The following is an 18487-nucleotide window of genomic DNA, read 5'->3' on the forward strand; positions in this document are numbered from 1 at the left end:
TGTTCCCCTCACACTGCTCCTGGAGGAGCACTCTGTACTCTGTTCCCCTCACACTGCTCCTAGAGGAGCACTCTGTACTCTGTTCCCCTCACACTGCTCCTAGAGGAGCACTATGTACTCTGTTCCCCTCACACTGCTCCTGGAGGAGCACTCTGTACTCTGTTCCCCTCACACTGCTCCTAGAGGAGCACTATGTACTCTGTTCCCCTCACACTGCTCCTAGAGGAGCACTATGTACTCTGTTCCCCTCACACTGCTCCTAGAGGAGCACTCTGTTGGAGAACAAACCGTGTTGATGCCTCACTGTGACAAGTGTTAGTGTGTATGTCACATTGTGTGTGTGTGTGTGTGTGTGTGTGTGTGTGTGTGTGTGTGTGTGTGTGTGTGTGTGTGTGTGTGTGTGTGTGTGTGTGTGTGTGTGTGTGTGTGTGTGTGTGTGTGTGTGTCACATTGTGTCTGTGTGTGTGTGTGTGTGTGTGTGTGTCACATTGTGTCTGTGTGTGTGTGTGTGTGTGTGTGTCACATTGTGTCTGTGTGTGTGTGTGTGTGTGTGTGTGTCACATTGTGTGTGTGTGTGTGTGTGTGTGTGTTAGTGTGTATGTCACATTGTGTCTGTGTGTGTATGTCACATTGTGTCTGTGTTAGTGTGTATGTCACATTGTGTCTGTGTGTGTGTGTTTGTGTGTGTGTGTGTGTTAGTGTGTATGTCACATTGTGTCTGTGTGTGTGTGCCTCCACAAGAGGGCAGCAGATATAACAGGACAGCAGTGGAAGGTGACCAGGAGGTCACAATGAACCTCTCTCTGCTCCTCAGTCTACTGGCTGTATGAACAATACCATGATGAATACTGAGCTCACACACCCACTGTAGTTCCAGCAGGGTAATCGTCAACCGTTTTGTGTGTGTGTGTGTGTGTGTGTGTGTGTGTGTGTGTGTGTGTGTGTGTGTGTGTGTGTGTGTGTGTGTGTGTGTGTGTGTGTGTGTGTGTGTGTGTGTGTGTGTGTGTGTGTGTGTGTGTGTGTGTGTGTGTGTGTGTGTGTGTGTGTGTGTGTGTAGGCCATGGTAAGGCGGTGAGCAGTGTGGGATGGAGTCACAGTAGACGGTGGTGTCTCAGTGCATCAGAGGACCGAACACTACACATCCGGCCCTGTGACGATGCAGAACCCGCCGTTTCCATGGTAAATGTCCTGCTCTGTGTTCAATTTGCTGGGGGGGGGGGGGGTGTAAATAAGTAGCTTTGGGAGCCGAGGGGTCATCAATGTGTCCGTACACGGACATATGTGTCCGTGGCAAAGACTTGGTCTTGTCCGTGGCAAATTTTTGATTTACACACCATTATAATATAATCATAAGACCCAATTACTGAATGTCAAGTCTCCAGGTTTTCTTCAGAATGTGTATGACTCTGATTTATTATGACACTATATATCATATACATGACACATTAAGAGTCCTACTAGTGATTTATTATGACACTATATATGACACTATATATGACACATTAACTCTCTCAGTGCCACGCCCTGAGTTATCCCGAGTTTTCTCTGAATACCCTCCCTGCCAGAACGAGAAATCCAGAGTTTTTACTTTTTACTGTGGTCGCGCTATTCTGTTTATTTTTCATGATGACTTTCACTTTCTGATTCCTTCAGACTCATTGGGTTCCGGTTTCATGACGCAGATTCCGTTTCTCTTTTTTTTCCCGCGGTCATTTTCGGCCAGAATAGGGAAAGTCACGTTTTTTCACACGGTATAAAAAACGAACGCAGAGCTCCACTTATATTTTCTATAGTCTGGGTGACGATCAGTCATCGTAGTCGTGTATCACATCGTTTTAAGGCCGATCAGGGATTGTCGAAAATGTCACATCCGGTGTATGACCGGATGTGACGTGAGCCTGTTTGGGAGGGGGCGAGCGAGTCAGCGAGGTGCTCAATGTGTCGATTTGCTGCTCTCTGCTGGTACAACTGTCGTATGTGTTTAAAACCGCAATCAGAGAATTTATTTGAATGAAAAATTACAAAATTAAAAAATTAAAAAACACGCAAATCGCTGGCACTGGGGGAGTGCTTTATGAAAATACTCTTGGCAGTGAATTTAAGAGTCCTACTAGTTTTTCTCAAATGTTTTATTTGTAAGGACCCCCATAACTCTGAGAGTGTACAAATGGACCCGTAATAATTTGGACCTGTTATATGGTCATTCAGGGCTATAGCTCTTTATGTGTTTCTGGTCATATTGTTGTCCGCTCATTTTGTATGTTCATGGCAAAAATTGAATTTTGACCAAAATGTCACCACAAGAGTACAGTATGTCACATGATGTACAAGTACTGTACACCCCCTGAACATGACACTAGTAGGCTGTGTTGCAGGGACTTACTCCCAGTCCAGTCCTTGATGCTGAGCCAAGCAGGAGGCACTGGGTTCCTGTTTTATAGTCTTTGGTGTAACTCGGCCAGAGATTGAACCCCGACCTCCCAGTCTCAGCCAGGGTGGGCAGTCCAGAGCCTTCTATTGGAGAGTTACGTCAATGAGGGGGAAGAAACAACGCCGGTCATGTGGTTCATGTAAACTCTAAATAGTGACAAACGCTCACATAGACTTGCATTCTGTAAACGTCTGGTTCAGGTCTTTGTCACTATCGGCCAATAGAAGGCACTGTAGAAGTCTGGCCCGTTGAAGTGAACGGAGGTGACGCAACTCTCCTTATATGGCTCTGGGCCAGTCTAACCACAAGCCCAATGAGCTGGTCTTGGGGGGTGGGGGGGGGTCCATGTAGTATAGGGCTCATGCAAGTGGTTCATTCTAGCGTCTTTAACACAGAACTCATGTAAATATAATGACAGAGGTTTCTATGATGTTGACTGTCTTCAACACATTATATAAAACATTAACATTCACTTTTTCCCTATGCTAATCAGGATATTCTCATGGAACAGGGCAGAGGGCTAATTAATGAGGCTGACTAGATGGTGTTTTTCTTGGCCTTTGGTGACGTTTTTCACACAAAGGGCATGTATGTGTGAGGCTCTCTATGACCTATGACCTCCACTCCGTCCAGATCACTGAGCATGTACAGACACTCGCTCACTTCCTGGTTGGACCTCACACTTTTCCCAGAAAGCATTAGCGTTAGCGGGACAGTTTAGATGGCTTTACTGTGTGTGTGTGTGTGTGGTGTGTGTGTGGTGTGTGTGGTGTGTGTGTGGTGTGTGTGTGGTGTGTGGTGTGGTGTGTGGTGTGTGTGGGTGGGTGTCTCCCATGGCACCCAAATGTACAATAAATACATTATGAATTATCCACTTAAAGGTAGGCTAAGTGATTTTTTTTTGGTTAAAACAAAAAGTGTTTTGTTAAAAGGTTAAAGCACTATATTCTGATAGTAATCATTGCTATAGAGTGTTTGTTCAGTAACAGGAGTCTCCCCGTCTCTCCAGCTCTTTATTAAACAGAAAATACATTTTCAGGTACAGTAGGTGACACACTTTCAGCCAATCAGGAGAGAGTACCCATTTATCAAGCTTAATTGTTTATAGTGTTCCAGTTTCATTAAACAAGTGAAATTGGAAGTGATGACACATTTCTCTGTGTCATCACAATTTTGTTTCCTGATTGGATAAAATTGGTATCCTGACCTGAAAATGCATTTTCTGTTCAATAAAGAGCTGGAGAGACATGGAGACTCCTGTTACTGAACAAACACTCTATAGCAATGATTACTATCAGAATATAGAGCTATTTAACACTTATTTTAGCCAAAGAAAATCACTTACCCTTTAAGCCCTACGATGCGGCGTGTTGTGAGCTTGTAGATCGACTATTATCAGTCATTTTGTTTGCTTTATGTTTATTTTTTTGGGGGGGGGGGGATTTCTGAAAATATTTAGAAAAATGGAAAGGTTAAAAAACGGGACATTTACATAAAAATGTGTCCTTGGGACACATTTGGGAAACACCGCGGCCCTAGCTGACGACGCTCTTCTCCTCTCTCTTTCAGACAGGGCCCAGTCTCTCTTTCAGACAGGGCCCAGTCTCTCTTTCAGACAGGGCCCAGTCTCTCTTTCAGACAGGGCCCAGTCTCTCTTTCAGACAGGGCCCAGTCTCTCTTTCAGACAGGGCCCAGTCTCTCTTTCAGACAGGGCCCAGTCTCTCTTTCAGACAGGGCCCAGTCTCTCTTTCAGACAGGGCCCAGTCTCTCTTTCGGACAGGGCCCAGTCTCTCTTTAGGACAGGGCCCAGTCTCTCTTTCAGACAGGGCCCAGTCTCTCTTTCAGACAGGGCCCAGTCTCTCTTTCAGACAGGGCCCAGGCTGTTATAGAAGCTTGGCTCCAAAGTTGCAGCTTTTTTTGTGGTGATTTAGTTTTTTTGTCTTGTGAAACACCTTGGCAAACAAACAGAAGTCATTTTATGGAGGAGAGCAGCTCTTGTCGGGGCGAACCAAGCCAAACGTACACATGGCTTTGCTCATTCAGTAAGATGAAGATCGTTCTCTAGAAGGAAAGCGTTTGGTATGAAATACACAGTTAGGCTACTTCATTTCCTCTCCTTTTGTCAGCTAAAAAGTATCACGGTAGTTGAACCATAAATCTGTGTTGGGTAAGTGCCTGATGAATCATACAGTAATAGGCCCTCAGGTGGTTTGTGTTTTGGCCCTGAGAGGCCCTCGCCATGTCCCATGGGAGTTGAAGAGTACCATATTACCACGCCACACACACACACACACACACACACACACACACACACACACACACACACACACACACACACACACACACACACACACACACACACACACACACACACACACACACACACACACACACACACACACACTCTGAAGTGGCTATGCGCTGCCCTCACATCCAGCATGGCAACACATTCTCTTTTGAGTGTCTTTTTTCCATGGAAAAAAAGCCTGAAACTTTAGTTTCAGACCAAAAGTAAAAGTTAGTGTTTAGAGATGATCAGAAATAGTGTAAACCCTCTGCTTTTTCAAATGGTATGAGGCACTGAAAATATATGGCATCCCTATTTTTGGGCGTGTCATAACAAAAAAAGACAAAATAGCCAATCAACAGCGTGCATTTGTAGATCGGCTATTTAGTACATAGGGCTTAAGTAGTTCATGTTCAGCTTTAGAGTAATTTGAGTATATTTTCAGGCAATAACGGATTAACAATAAAAGAATTACAGCATTTTTTTTTGTCTTGCCCCCATACTGTAACTCTGCAACCCATAAACATGACCTGATTATTAATATAGTTTTTGTCTTTTATTATATATAATACGTCTCTATTAGAATTCAGCTTTGATTTCACTGGGCACTAACTCACTTAGACTGTGGTTAGCGAGCAAGGTTCTCAGCCTGAAATCATGTTCATGTGACAGAGTGTATAGACTACAGTAGCATACATACATGTTATAGAGTTTAATATAAAAGTTATTTATATTAACCACATGAACCCCAGCATCCTTATTCTGGAGTGAACATTCTGCGAAAGTAGCCAATCTACAAGCTCACAAACTACAATATATTTGGTGAACATATTTGGTGTAGAGCAGTGGTTCTCAAACTTTTTTATGTCAAGGACCCCCAAAATGATATGTATTTGGCTGCGGACCCCCTCCATCTCAAAAATATTTTGTGCCAGGGATTTTTTCAAAAATAGCAGATCTACAAGCTCATAGTGCGACACTCGGTGCCACACTATGAGCTTGTATATCTGTTATTTTTGAATAGCCAATGTATACAAGGTTAAAGTGGTTTAAAATGATTGTGACGCTATATTAACTAATTTTGCTGGGACCCACTTTGAGAACCAATGCTGTAGAGGGACGTAAGCAGAGGTAGTTACCAGGAGCCCTTGAATGGCTTGTTGTGGATAATTAGCACATTTATATTTCCTTTATTTTCTTATTTAGAGTGCAGACAAGTTCTCCAAACCCATCAAGGCTGCTCAGTTTTATTACTTGGACAAGTTCCTGTTGGTGGCGTCTGGACCGTCTCTGTACCTTTACCTGTGTCACCTCGACCTCACACGAGACGACATCAAAAGGTACGTAGAGTTAGTAATAGTCACACTTAATGACATATTGTTAGCCTCATAGCATAATGACATCAAAAGGTACGTAGAGTTAGTAATAGTCACACTTAATGACATATTGTTAGCCTCATAGCATAATGACATCAAAAGGTACGTAGAGTTAGTAATAGTCACACTTAATGACATATTGTTAGCCTCATAGCATAATGACATCAAAAGGTACGTAGAGTTAGTAATAGTCACACTTAATGACGTATTGTTAGCCTCATAGCATAATGACATCAAAAGGTACGTAGAGTTAGTAATAGTCACACTTAATGACGTATTGTTAGCCTCATAGCATAATGACATCAAAAGGTACGTAGAGTTAGTAATAGTCACACTTAATGACGTATTGTTAGCCTCATAGCATAATGACATCAAAAGGTACGTAGAGTTAGTAATAGTCACACTTAATGACGTATTGTTAGCCTCATAGCATAATGACATCAAAAGGTACGTAGAGTTAGTAATAGTCACACTTAATGACATATTGTTAGCCTCATAGCATAATGACATTAAAAGGTACGTAGAGTTAGTAATAGTCACACTTAATGACATATTGTTAGCCTCATAGCATAATGACATCAAAAGGTACGTAGAGTTAGTAATAGTCACACTTAATGACATATTGTTAGCCTCATAGCATAATGACATCAAAAGGTACGTAGAGTTAGTAATAGTCACACTTAATGACATATTGTTAGCCTCATAGCATAATGACATTAAAAGGTACGTAGAGTTAGTAATAGTCACACTTAATGACATATTGTTAGCCTCATAGCATAATGACATCAAAAGGTACGTAGAGTTAGTAATAGTCACACTTAATGACATATTGTTAGCCTCATAGCATAATGACATCAAAAGGTACGTAGAGTTAGTAATAGTCACACTTAATGACATATTGTTAGCCTCATAGCATAATGACATCAAAAGGTACGTAGAGTTAGTAATAGTCACACTTAATGACATATTGTTAGCCTCATAGCATAATGACATCAAAAGGTACGTAGAGTTAGTAATAGTCACACTTAATGACATATTGTTAGCCTCATAGCATAATGACATTAAAAGGTACGTAGAGTTAGTAATAGTCACACTTATTGACATATTGTTAGCCTTATAGCATAATGACATTAAAAGGTACGTAGAGTTAGTAATAGTCACACTTAATGACATATTGTTAGCCTCATAGCATAATGACATTAAAAGGTACGTAGAGTTAGTAATAGTCACACTTAATGACATATTGTTAGCCTCATAGCATAATGACATTAAAAGGTACGTAGAGTTAGTAATAGTCACACTTAATGACATATTGTTAGCCTCATAGCATAATGACATCAAAAGGTACGTAGAGTTAGTAATAGTCACACTTAATGACATATTGTTAGCCTCATAGCATAATGACATCAAAAGGTACGTAGAGTTAGTAATAGTCACACTTAATGACATATTGTTAGCCTTATAGCATAATGACATTAAAAGGTACGTAGAGTTAGTAATAGTCACACTTAATGACATATTGTTAGCCTCATAGCATAATTGCCTAACTCACTTTTTGCCTAACTCTACTCCTAACTCTGCTGCTTCATTGTGCCTTATTGCATATGACATTATGTCCTAAGCCAATCACAATGCTTGTTACATTCCAAAATGACTTGATGGCAGAAATGATTTTGAATGTAACAAGCATTCTGATAGGTTGAGGACATTGGCAATAAGGCAGGATGAATCAGCAATGTTAGAAGAGAGTTAGGCTGATATAAATAAAGGCAGATAAACGTCACTTAGGAAAAATTTGTTTTTTTACTTTCTGCCTATGTCAAGGTGACTTGGGCAGAATTATAGCATAGCAATTATGCTATGAGGCTAACGATACAGTCTACCTTGTTCCCTGTGTGACATTCGGTTCTATTTGTGTCACTTAACACTGACTGGGGTGCTAGAGATAAAAATGATATCAAATGTAAATGTGTGACCTAATACATATCAAACTGGGGGTCATTAAAATGAGAAAAGGAAGATACTGGAAATACTGCTTTAGATCAGCAGCACAAAACATGTGGGTATGATGACTGGTTTAGAATCGCTCATTGGGAGCATTATAGATCAAAGCATTATTGTGAAACTGGTGTCAAGAAACAGACTCTGGTTCCTCAGGCTGATTCTGGTGGGGAGATGTTTTTGTTCTCTCCCCCCTCCCCCCCCCCCCCCCCCACCACAAGCACATAGCGCTGACACTCAACACCACCCAGGCTGCCCGACTGTGTTCTGTAAGCTGTCAGGACCTCACTGCAGGGCCAGGGGAATGAAAGCAAAAGAGCAGATAGTCTTTCAGCAGGAGCTTCTTCTTCTTCCTGTCCCAATCAGTGGAACTAGTATTGTTATCATGCAACTTGTGAACACTTTACAGAACTGTCACCATGGCTGTCCATGTGACAGGAGGAGGGCTGGGCTGGGCTGGGCTTATCCAGGGTTTTAGTTTGCTGGAGGGATGATGGGGGGGGGTGTTGCACAGCTAGAAGGTCGTGGGTTCGATTCCCGCCGGGGACACTGTGGGGAGGGGAAAGGAAGTGTTTGGAATAACGTGTTCCTTCCACATGCTACATCCTATCGGGGGAAACCCCCCCCCCCCTGCCAGGTGATAAGAAGCTACATCCTATCGGGGGTAACTCCCCCTGTCAGGTGATAAGAAGCGGCCTGCTCACTCCTCATGCGTTGAAGGAAGCATGAGCTCAGTTCGGGGCTCTCGATCCCCAGGCTGGCAGAGGGAGAGTAGCGCCCAGGATTACAGCTAAGGCAATTGGCTCTGGGTGACAAAATGGGTTACAAAAACAGTGTAAAAAAACCAGTGTATTGACAGTGTTAAGTAAGTAGTGCCAAATCCATTTCATCACTTGCAATTTACAAATAGCAGTGTGGACAGTCAGTCCTAAACATCAGATTTGAGGAACAAATGGGATTTGCCTGCAGTGTGAGCAAAGCCTCAGGTCTGGAGTATTTGAAGTCTTCTCAGGTGGTAGAATAGTAGTCTTCAACAGGGGGTCCGGGACCCCCAGGGGGTCCTCAGGGTTACTACAGGGGGTCCGTCAAATCTTTGTGTGATATATTTATTTTTACATTAACCACTTGAACCCTAGCATCCCTTTTCTAAGGAGAATTTTAACCATCTACAAGCTTGTAGATCTACAAGCTTGTAGATCTACAAGCTTGTAGATCTGCTATTTTTGGCAAAGAAGTATAGGTATAGAGGGAAAAAAGAGCAGACCAAGTAAAAACAAAAATAAGTTTAATCTGAAACACAATTTAATACGATATAGAGGGGGTCCCTGCTTCATCTCTCTCTCAGCTAAGGCCTGAAAAACGTTGAACCCCTGCTCTAGCCTATTTAAGTATTATTAAATAATAGATGATTAAAACATAAGACATTGAACCGCTGACATTGTGTAACCATCACATTCTGATGCTGAAAATTATCATTCTCTCACAGATATCAGCAGAGGAGTGTTATTATAGTGAAAATGATAATAATTCTCTCACAGATATCAGCAGAGGAGTGTTATTATAGTGAAAATGATAATAATTATCTCACAGATATCAGCAGAGGAGTGTTATTATAGTGAAAATGATAATAATTCTCTCACAGATATCAGCAGAGGAGTGTTATTATAGTGAAAATGATAATAATTCTCTCACAGATATCAGCAGAGGAGTGTTATTATAGTGAAAATGATAATAATTCTCTCACAGATATCAGCAGAGGAGTGTTATTATAGTGAAAATGATAATAATTCTCTCACAGATATCAGCAGAGGAGTGTTATTATAGTGAAAATGATAATAATTCTCTCTCACAGATATCAGCAGAGGAGTGTTATTATAGTGAAAATTATAATAATTCTCTCTCACAGATATCAACAGAGGAGTGTTATTATAGTGAAAATGATAATAATTCTCTCACAGATATCAGCAGAGGAGTGTTATTATAGTGAAAATGATAATAATTCTCTCACAGATATCAACAGAGGAGTGTTATTATAGTGAAAATGATAATAATTCTCTCACAGATATCAGCAGAGGAGTGTTATTATAGTGAAAATGATAATAATTCTCTCACAGATATCAGCAGAGGAGTGTTATTATAGTGAAAATGATAATAATTCTCTCTCACAGATATCAACAGAGGAGTTTTATTATAGTGAAAATGATAATAATTCTCTCACATATATCATTAGAGGAGTGTTATTATAGTGAAAATGATAATAATTCTCTCACAGATATCAGCAGAGGAGTGTTATTATAGTGAAAATGATAATAATTCTCTCACAGATATCAGCAGAGGAGTGTTATTATAGTGAAAATGATAATAATTCTCTCACAGATATCAGCAGAGGAGTGTTATTATAGTGAAAATGATAATAATTCTCTCTCACAGATATCAGCAGAGGAGTGTTATTATAGTGAAAATGATAATAATTCTCTCTCACAGATATCAACAGAGGAGTGTTATTATAGTGAAAATGATAATAATTCTCTCACAGATATCAGCAGAGGAGTGTTATTATAGTGAAAATGATAATAATTCTCTCACAGACATCAACAGAGGAGTGTTATTATAGTGAAAATGATAATAATTCTCTCACAGATATCAACAGAGGAGTGTTATTATAGTGAAAATGATAATAATTCTCTCACAGATATCAGCAGAGGAGTGTTATTATAGTGAAAATGATAATTCTCTCACAGATATCAACAGAGGAGTGTTATTATAGTGAAAATGATAATAATTCTCTCACAGATATCAACAGAGGAGTGTTATTATAGTGAAAATGATAATAATTCTCTCACAGATATCAGCAGAGGAGTGTTATTATAGTGAAAATGATAATTCTCTCACAGATATCAGCAGAGAAGTGTTATTATAGTGAAAATGATAATAATTCTCTCACAGATATCAGCAGAGGAGTGTTATTATAGTGAAAATGATAATAATTCTCTCACAGATATCAGCAGAGGAGTGTTATTATAGTGAAAATGATAATAATTCTCTCACAGATATCAACAGAGGAGTGTTATTATAGTGAAAATGATAATAATTCTCTCACAGATATCAGCAGAGGAGTGTTATTATAGTGAAAATGATAATAATTCTCTCACAGATATCAACAGAGGAGTGTCCTCAAGCTGGTGAGATGCCTCCAGACACCAGCCACAGAAATCACTGCCATGTCTGCAATCAACGATTTCTTCTCCTGTATCCTTTTATACTTACTGTTGCTGTAAGAAATGTATTAATAATTAACACCATGAATTACCTCAAAGCTGCAAACCCCAACCTCTATGTCCTACTCGGGATTCGAACCCAAGGCCCCCTGGATGAGAGACCAAAGTTATACCAATCAGCCAAGAGGTAGTTTCTGATTGGCATTGTGCTTATGAGCTTCAAGCAGTATTACTTGACACCAAGGTCTGAATGTCTTAATGTAAGAGTATAGGCAGACCACAGCTAACCTACTAACCCTAACCCCTAACACCTAACCCTAACCACAGCTAACCACTGCTGATGTACTAGTTATATTGTATTAACATACTCTACCATACAGACTGATGTACTAGTTACATTGTATAGTATATATATAGTTATATTGTATAGTATATATATAGTTATATTGTATAGTATATATATAGTTATATTGTATAGTATATATATAGTTATATTGTATGAACATACTCCACCATACAGACTAGTTCAAACTACATTTTATTCCTTGTAATAAGTTCTGGATTTCATCTTTAAAAACAAAGTGACAGCCATTAGTTTATTCATTTAGTTTGTGCCTTTAGTTTATCAACGGAAAATAAAATGAGAAACATACTGTACTGTATATCCACTTGGCTCTGTGGGAACCAGTCATGTTCATTCATGCACAGGAGGGCTCATCAACCACAGACTTCTACACAATAAGACCCCCACAATCCCCCCTACCCCCCCCCCCCCACAGCCACAGCTGACTTTACCTGTAAATGATCCAAGACTCTTTAATTTTTCAGGAATGTCTGCAGTCCAGCTCCTTGTTAAAGGTTTACAATATATGTACTTTCTAATAAATCCACTGAACCGTGAAGCCCATTTAGAGCTACCGTACTGTACTGTGTGTTTGGACCAATAGCGTTCTCTGGTTAGGCACTACATTACATTATATTACATTACATTATATTACATTAGGCACTATTTACAGCTGTGCTTGGCAGTGGAGTAGATCTGAATTTAAGACATTTTCAGGTACATGTAGGAACAGAAGTGTGTGGAACCTCCACAGACACAATTTACAATCATCAAAGTTGTTCTGTCTTCAACTGTGGATAGATTTGGATAAATGTAAACCTTACTCTATTCTTATTAGCTGGTATTAACTCTGAGTGTACAATGAGGAGAGTTAAATGATCACCATGATGATGATGATCAAATGTTTCTTTTTTTTTGTCGTTATGTATGTAAAATCTACACTGTTGCAACTCCATTCCTAGGTATATAATTTCTATACATTTTTACCATTTTAAGGGGATAGTTCACCTCATGGAGACTTGAATTTGTGTATATTTTCTTGTTTTTGTCTCATTTCTAAGACAATAATTTGATGACCAGCGAACCGGTAGGCAGCGGTTCCAGTAGGAGACACAAAGGAGACTCTTTGTGTCTCCTACCGGAACCGCTGCCGGTCATCACATTATTGTCTTGACAAAACCCCAGAAATATCCATGAATTCAAGTCTCCATGGGGTGACTAATCCATAGAAAAAGAAGTCATTTTGGGGGTGAACTATGCCTTTAAAGGTACAGTAGGTCTGTATTGGATTGGTCATCATGGTCCTTAACACCTCCTCAGACATCGTTCTGGCTTGCGGTTCTGATCGCTCCATTCAGGTGTTTGACATGAACAAGGGCGCGGTGGCATCAGAGCTGCCTGATGCCCACAGCAGAGCCATCCACTGCATTACACAAAACAAGGTAAGCCACGGTAATATGTACCATATTATGGATATTAACTCTTTCACTGCCAGACTTATTTCAGAATGTGTTGTCCCATTGCCAGGAAAAAGGTGCATTTTTCCTCTGTTTGTTTTTTAACATTGAAGTGAATGGAGCAGCAATTTTTTGGATAGCGTTATCTCCTAGTTCCTTTGAGATAAAACCCCCCAAAAAAAAAAAAAAATTCAATTTTTTTTTTTTTTCATATTTTCGACTTTCCGTCATTGGCCATGATAGCCATAGAGCCATCGGACGGGAATTCCCGTCCGGGGCAGTCAAAGAGTTAAAGGGTATAGGTTTAAGTGTATAATAAAAAGAAAATAATACATCCACAGAGCTATCAAAAAGTTGCAGAATAATAGTATCGCTTTTCCCAACAAAAAACTATGATTGTGAAATAATAATTTTAATCATTTTGACGGCTTGACAAAACTCCAGAATTGTTTTGTTTACCTCTGTAAGCTGACGTCCACCATTATCCATGTGTGGTTCTGTTTGTGTTCGGTTTGAAAAGTTTCATTTCTTGGAGGCAGCTACCACGTTACAGTGTTGCAAACTACATGATTGCTGCCTTATATATCAAATCAGGGAAATAACAAACCTTATGTAACAGAGGTGTTGTAAGTGCAACATCTAGTACAGTAGCTGAATGTTGTCTATTGCACCTTTAATTAATGATGTTGCATTTAGTCTTATTATTATTACTACAGACATATATGAAACGTAATTAGTGTGGTTGCCCTAACAGGGCAACCAGACTATAGTAATCCTCCGGCTTTATTAGTGTGGTTGCCCTAACAGGGCAACCAAACTATTGTTATAGAGAAACTGAAAAACTTCAAACCGCATCCCCCAATGTCGTGCCATACGTCAAAATGACCGGCTTGACCGGGAATCGTGTGCTTGTATTTTGCTAAGAGATTGGTTGCATAGTTTAATTGATATTATTAATTATTAGTGAATTACATTTCCCCATCCACTTCAATGGAAAATGGGAAAATTAAAAAACTAGATTTCAAGTATTTTTTTCTCAGAAACCGTAAGAGCTAGAGATACCAGATTTGAAGGGGAGGTTCATAATTTAGTCCGAAATTATTTAAAAAATAATCAAACCATTTGGCCTCATGGTGGCGCTATAACAGTCCACTTTACGTTTTGGCCTATAACTCTTGAACCGTAGGTCATAGAATAAAAATATTTTTTCCTTAGATTCCTTGGGTCATGACGCAGCTCCCCATATAGGCCACGCCCATTTGCGTCAGGATATATTTTCCGCCATTTTGAATTTTCTTCAAAACACACTTATTGCTCCTTTTCCTTCAAATTTTGTCCAAATCTCACACAAATCGGTACACGTGATCTATGGACCCATGCGATAAAGATATCCAAACGGCATTTTGATAGTCCTTACCGTTCGTCCGTAAATGGCTTCCAAAGTTAGCGGGAGGGGCCCGTTTTACAAAAAAGCCCACAAATCACGAACAGAATGTCCAGTCAATCCCAAATTTGAATCACATGTCAAGTGTGGTTTACTCAACAAATCCCCCAAAGCATTTCCACTTTGATCGATAGGGGGCGCCACAGTCCTTATTAGTGTGGTTGCCCTAACAGGGCAACCAAACTATTGTTATAGAGAAACTGAAAAACTTCAAACCGCATCTCCTCCCACAGTTTTTATCCCCCAATGTCGTGCCATACGTCAAAATGACCGGCTTGTGAAAAAGTGAAAAAACTAAAATTCAATTTTTTTTTTTTTTCATATTTTCGACTTTCCGTCATTGGCCATGATAGCCATAGAGCCATCGGACGGGAATTCCCGTCCGGGGCAGTCAAAGAGTTAAAGGGTATAGGTTTAAGTGTATAATAAAAAGAAAATAATACATCCACAGAGCTATCAAAAAGTTGCAGAATAATAGTATCGCTTTTCCCAACAAAAAACTATGATTGTGAAATAATAATTTTAATCATTTTGACGGCTTGACAAAACTCCAGAATTGTTTTGTTTACCTCTGTAAGCTGACGTCCACCATTATCCATGTGTGGTTCTGTTTGTGTTCGGTTTGAAAAGTTTCATTTCTTGGAGGCAGCTACCACGTTACAGTGTTGCAAACTACATGATTGCTGCCTTATATATCAAATCAGGGAAATAACAAACCTTATGTAACAGAGGTGTTGTAAGTGCAACATCTAGTACAGTAGCTGAATGTTGTCTATTGCACCTTTAATTAATGATGTTGCATTTAGTCTTATTATTATTACTACAGACATATATGAAACGTAATTAGTGTGGTTGCCCTAACAGGGCAACCAGACTATAGTAATCCTCCGGCTTTATTAGTGTGGTTGCCCTAACAGGGCAACCAAACTATTGTTATAGAGAAACTGAAAAACTTCAAACCGCATCCCCCAATGTCGTGCCATACGTCAAAATGACCGGCTTGACCGGGAATCGTGTGCTTGTATTTTGCTAAGAGATTGGTTGCATAGTTTAATTGATATTATTAATTATTAGTGAATTACATTTCCCCATCCACTTCAATGGAAAATGGGAAAATTAAAAAACTAGATTTCAAGTATTTTTTTCTCAGAAACCGTAAGAGCTAGAGATACCAGATTTGAAGGGGAGGTTCATAATTTAGTCCGAAATTATTTAAAAAATAATCAAACCATTTGGCCTCATGGTGGCGCTATAACAGTCCACTTTACGTTTTGGCCTATAACTCTTGAACCGTAGGTCATAGAATAAAAATATTTTTTCCTTAGATTCCTTGGGTCATGACGCAGCTCCCCATATAGGCCACGCCCATTTGCGTCAGGATATATTTTCCGCCATTTTGAATTTTCTTCAAAACACACTTATTGCTCCTTTTCCTTCAAATTTTGTCCAAATCTCACACAAATCGGTACACGTGATCTATGGACCCATGCGATAAAGATATCCAAACGGCATTTTGATAGTCCTTACCGTTCGTCCGTAAATGGCTTCCAAAGTTAGCGGGAGGGGCCCGTTTTACAAAAAAGCCCACAAATCACGAACAGAATGTCCAGTCAATCCCAAATTTGAATCACATGTCAAGTGTGGTTTACTCAACAAATCCCCCAAAGCATTTCCACTTTGATCGATAGGGGGCGCCACAGTCCTTATTAGTGTGGTTGCCCTAACAGGGCAACCAAACTATTGTTATAGAGAAACTGAAAAACTTCAAACCGCATCTCCTCCCACAGTTTTTATCCCCCAATGTCGTGCCATACGTCAAAATGACCGGCTTGTGAAAAAGTGAAAAAACTCAAATTCAAGTATTTTTTTCTCAGAAACCGTAAGAGCTAGAGTTACCAGATTTGGAGGGGAGGTTCATAATTTAGTCCAAAATAATTGAAAAAATTATTATACTAATCGGCCTTATGGTGGCGCTATAACAGCCCCCTTTACGTTTTGGCCTATAACTCTTGAACCTTAGGTCATAAAATCAAAATGTATTTTTCCCTAGATTCCTTGGGTCAACTCCCCATATAGGCCACGCCCATTTGCGTCAGGATAGATTTTCCGCCATTTTGAATTTTCTTCAAAACACACTTTTAGCTCCTCCTCCCATATATTTTGTCCAAATTTAACAAAAATCGGTACACATGATCTCTGGGCCCATGCGATAAACATATCCAAACGGCATTTTGATAGTCCTTACCGTTCGTCCGTAAATGGCTTCCAAAGTTAGTGGGAGGGGCCCGTTTTACCAAAAATGCTACAAATCACGAACGAAACGTCCGGTCAATCCCAAATTTGAATCACATGTCGAGGGTGGTTTACTCAACGAATCCCCAAAATAATTTCCACTTTGACCCATAGAGGGCGCCACAAATGCCCAAAACGTAACCGTTTTATGCAAAAACATGATTTTTGGGGGATCAATCCTCTCAAAATGAAAAGCAAGTGATCTCAGGAGTGACGTGACAATGTAATTGCCGCAGCCTCCAACGGTATTCCTCCCAGCGTATTACTCGGGTCCCGGCGGCACCGACCCGCGAATCGCGTCGGCGCAACCACACTTTGCAATTGCCCTGAATTGCGACGCGTCTAGTTGACATATGATCTGTATAAACTGAACTAAAAGGACATTATTTCTGATTGGATTATCACATTTTAAAGTCTGATCTCTCTTTTACTGAGCCAGCATATGCACTTAAACTGTTAGATAGTTGTGACATTGTTGGAATATGGAAGTCCTTGACTTCCTGGAAGAGTTCTAACAGCACTAACAAATCATTTTAAGGAAACAAACATGGAACATTTTCCCCCTCAGTCAGGAGAAACCTTTTCCTCTGCAATGTGACAAGTGACTGATAAAGAAAATAACGAAATAAAATTGAGAATGTCAAAGGATACTTTTAAATGTAGTCTCCAGATTTAGTCGTCCTTTATAATGTCACTGCAACATCAGCCTGGTTGTGGTAGTTTGATGTTTATTTTAAAAATGACATGAAGTGAGCTGTTGTAGCCTGTGTTCCATTGCTTCCCATACATAGATAGTTCACACTGAAGTCATCAAGATGGAAATTACAATAATTCCCTGAGTGACGGCCTTTTATAAGTCTTTAAAAGACTGTTTGAGTTGAGTTATTATATTATATTATAGAGCCTGATTTATACTTCGCCATATGTCAGTGTTGCTCGCCAAAAATGTACAAACTCACAATTGCACTGCAACGTGTTATGAGCTTGTAGATCGCCTATTTTCAGCAGGCAACACCTTTGTACGACAGAGTATAGTTTAAGCATTATGGTGGCAGCATTTGAATGAACATTTGAATTCCGTATGGCTAGTAGTAATCTCTCAAGAACAGATTCTGCACTGCGTTGGAATCTGTCGGGGAGGTTCGTCATAACAAGTGCGCATGGGCGTGCCTTCAGATCAGGAAGCGGGCCGCGCTTTACCCAATCAAATGTAGTGGGCGGGATTCACGTGTCCGTCCATCCTTCCCCCCTCGAAACAAACCGAAACTAATTTAACAATAACGTCCGCAGAGCAGACAAAACCACGGAAAGATATTCACATTTTAACTTACTCTTTCATCATAGAAACAAGTGGGCTTATAACCAAAACGATCGATGTTCTCTGGGAGAAGTGGTGTTAGTGTTCCGTGTAGAAATATTGTTAGTGGGAATGAAAACATAGTCGCACCAACCGGAAGTGACGCGTTGAAGGCATACAAAACACCGGTTTCCTTTGCGCTCTGGCTCTACGTTTTCTTCCGCCCAGAGCCAACAGACATAGAACAAACAGCAGAGGGCGCTGTTTTTCATTTTCAGTTGGCGATGGGTTCCCAGATTGGGCTAGTAGTAGCTAGTTTCCAGTGATAAAACCTCTTCGGT

General features: G+C 40.0%; 1 protein-coding gene across 1 annotated transcript in view; it reads left to right on the forward strand.

The window, feature by feature from the left end:
* Nucleotides 1–18487, forward strand: part of wdr27 (WD repeat domain 27) — a gene marked incomplete at its 3' end in the record, with an annotated part of 120960 nt that overhangs the window by 39025 nt on the left and 63448 nt on the right. Inside the window, exons 18-21 of the mRNA XM_080448915.1 lie at nucleotides 1058–1179; nucleotides 5925–6058; nucleotides 11250–11344; nucleotides 12977–13098. Of these exons, the coding sequence (XP_080305041.1) occupies nucleotides 1058–1179; nucleotides 5925–6058; nucleotides 11250–11344; nucleotides 12977–13098 (473 nt within the window). The remainder of the gene's footprint in view (nucleotides 1–1057; nucleotides 1180–5924; nucleotides 6059–11249; nucleotides 11345–12976; nucleotides 13099–18487) is intronic.

This window comes from Gymnoscopelus braueri (assembly GCF_963280865.1).
Source record: "Gymnoscopelus braueri genome assembly, chromosome: 14".
Taxonomy (NCBI): domain Eukaryota; kingdom Metazoa; phylum Chordata; class Actinopteri; order Myctophiformes; family Myctophidae; genus Gymnoscopelus; species Gymnoscopelus braueri.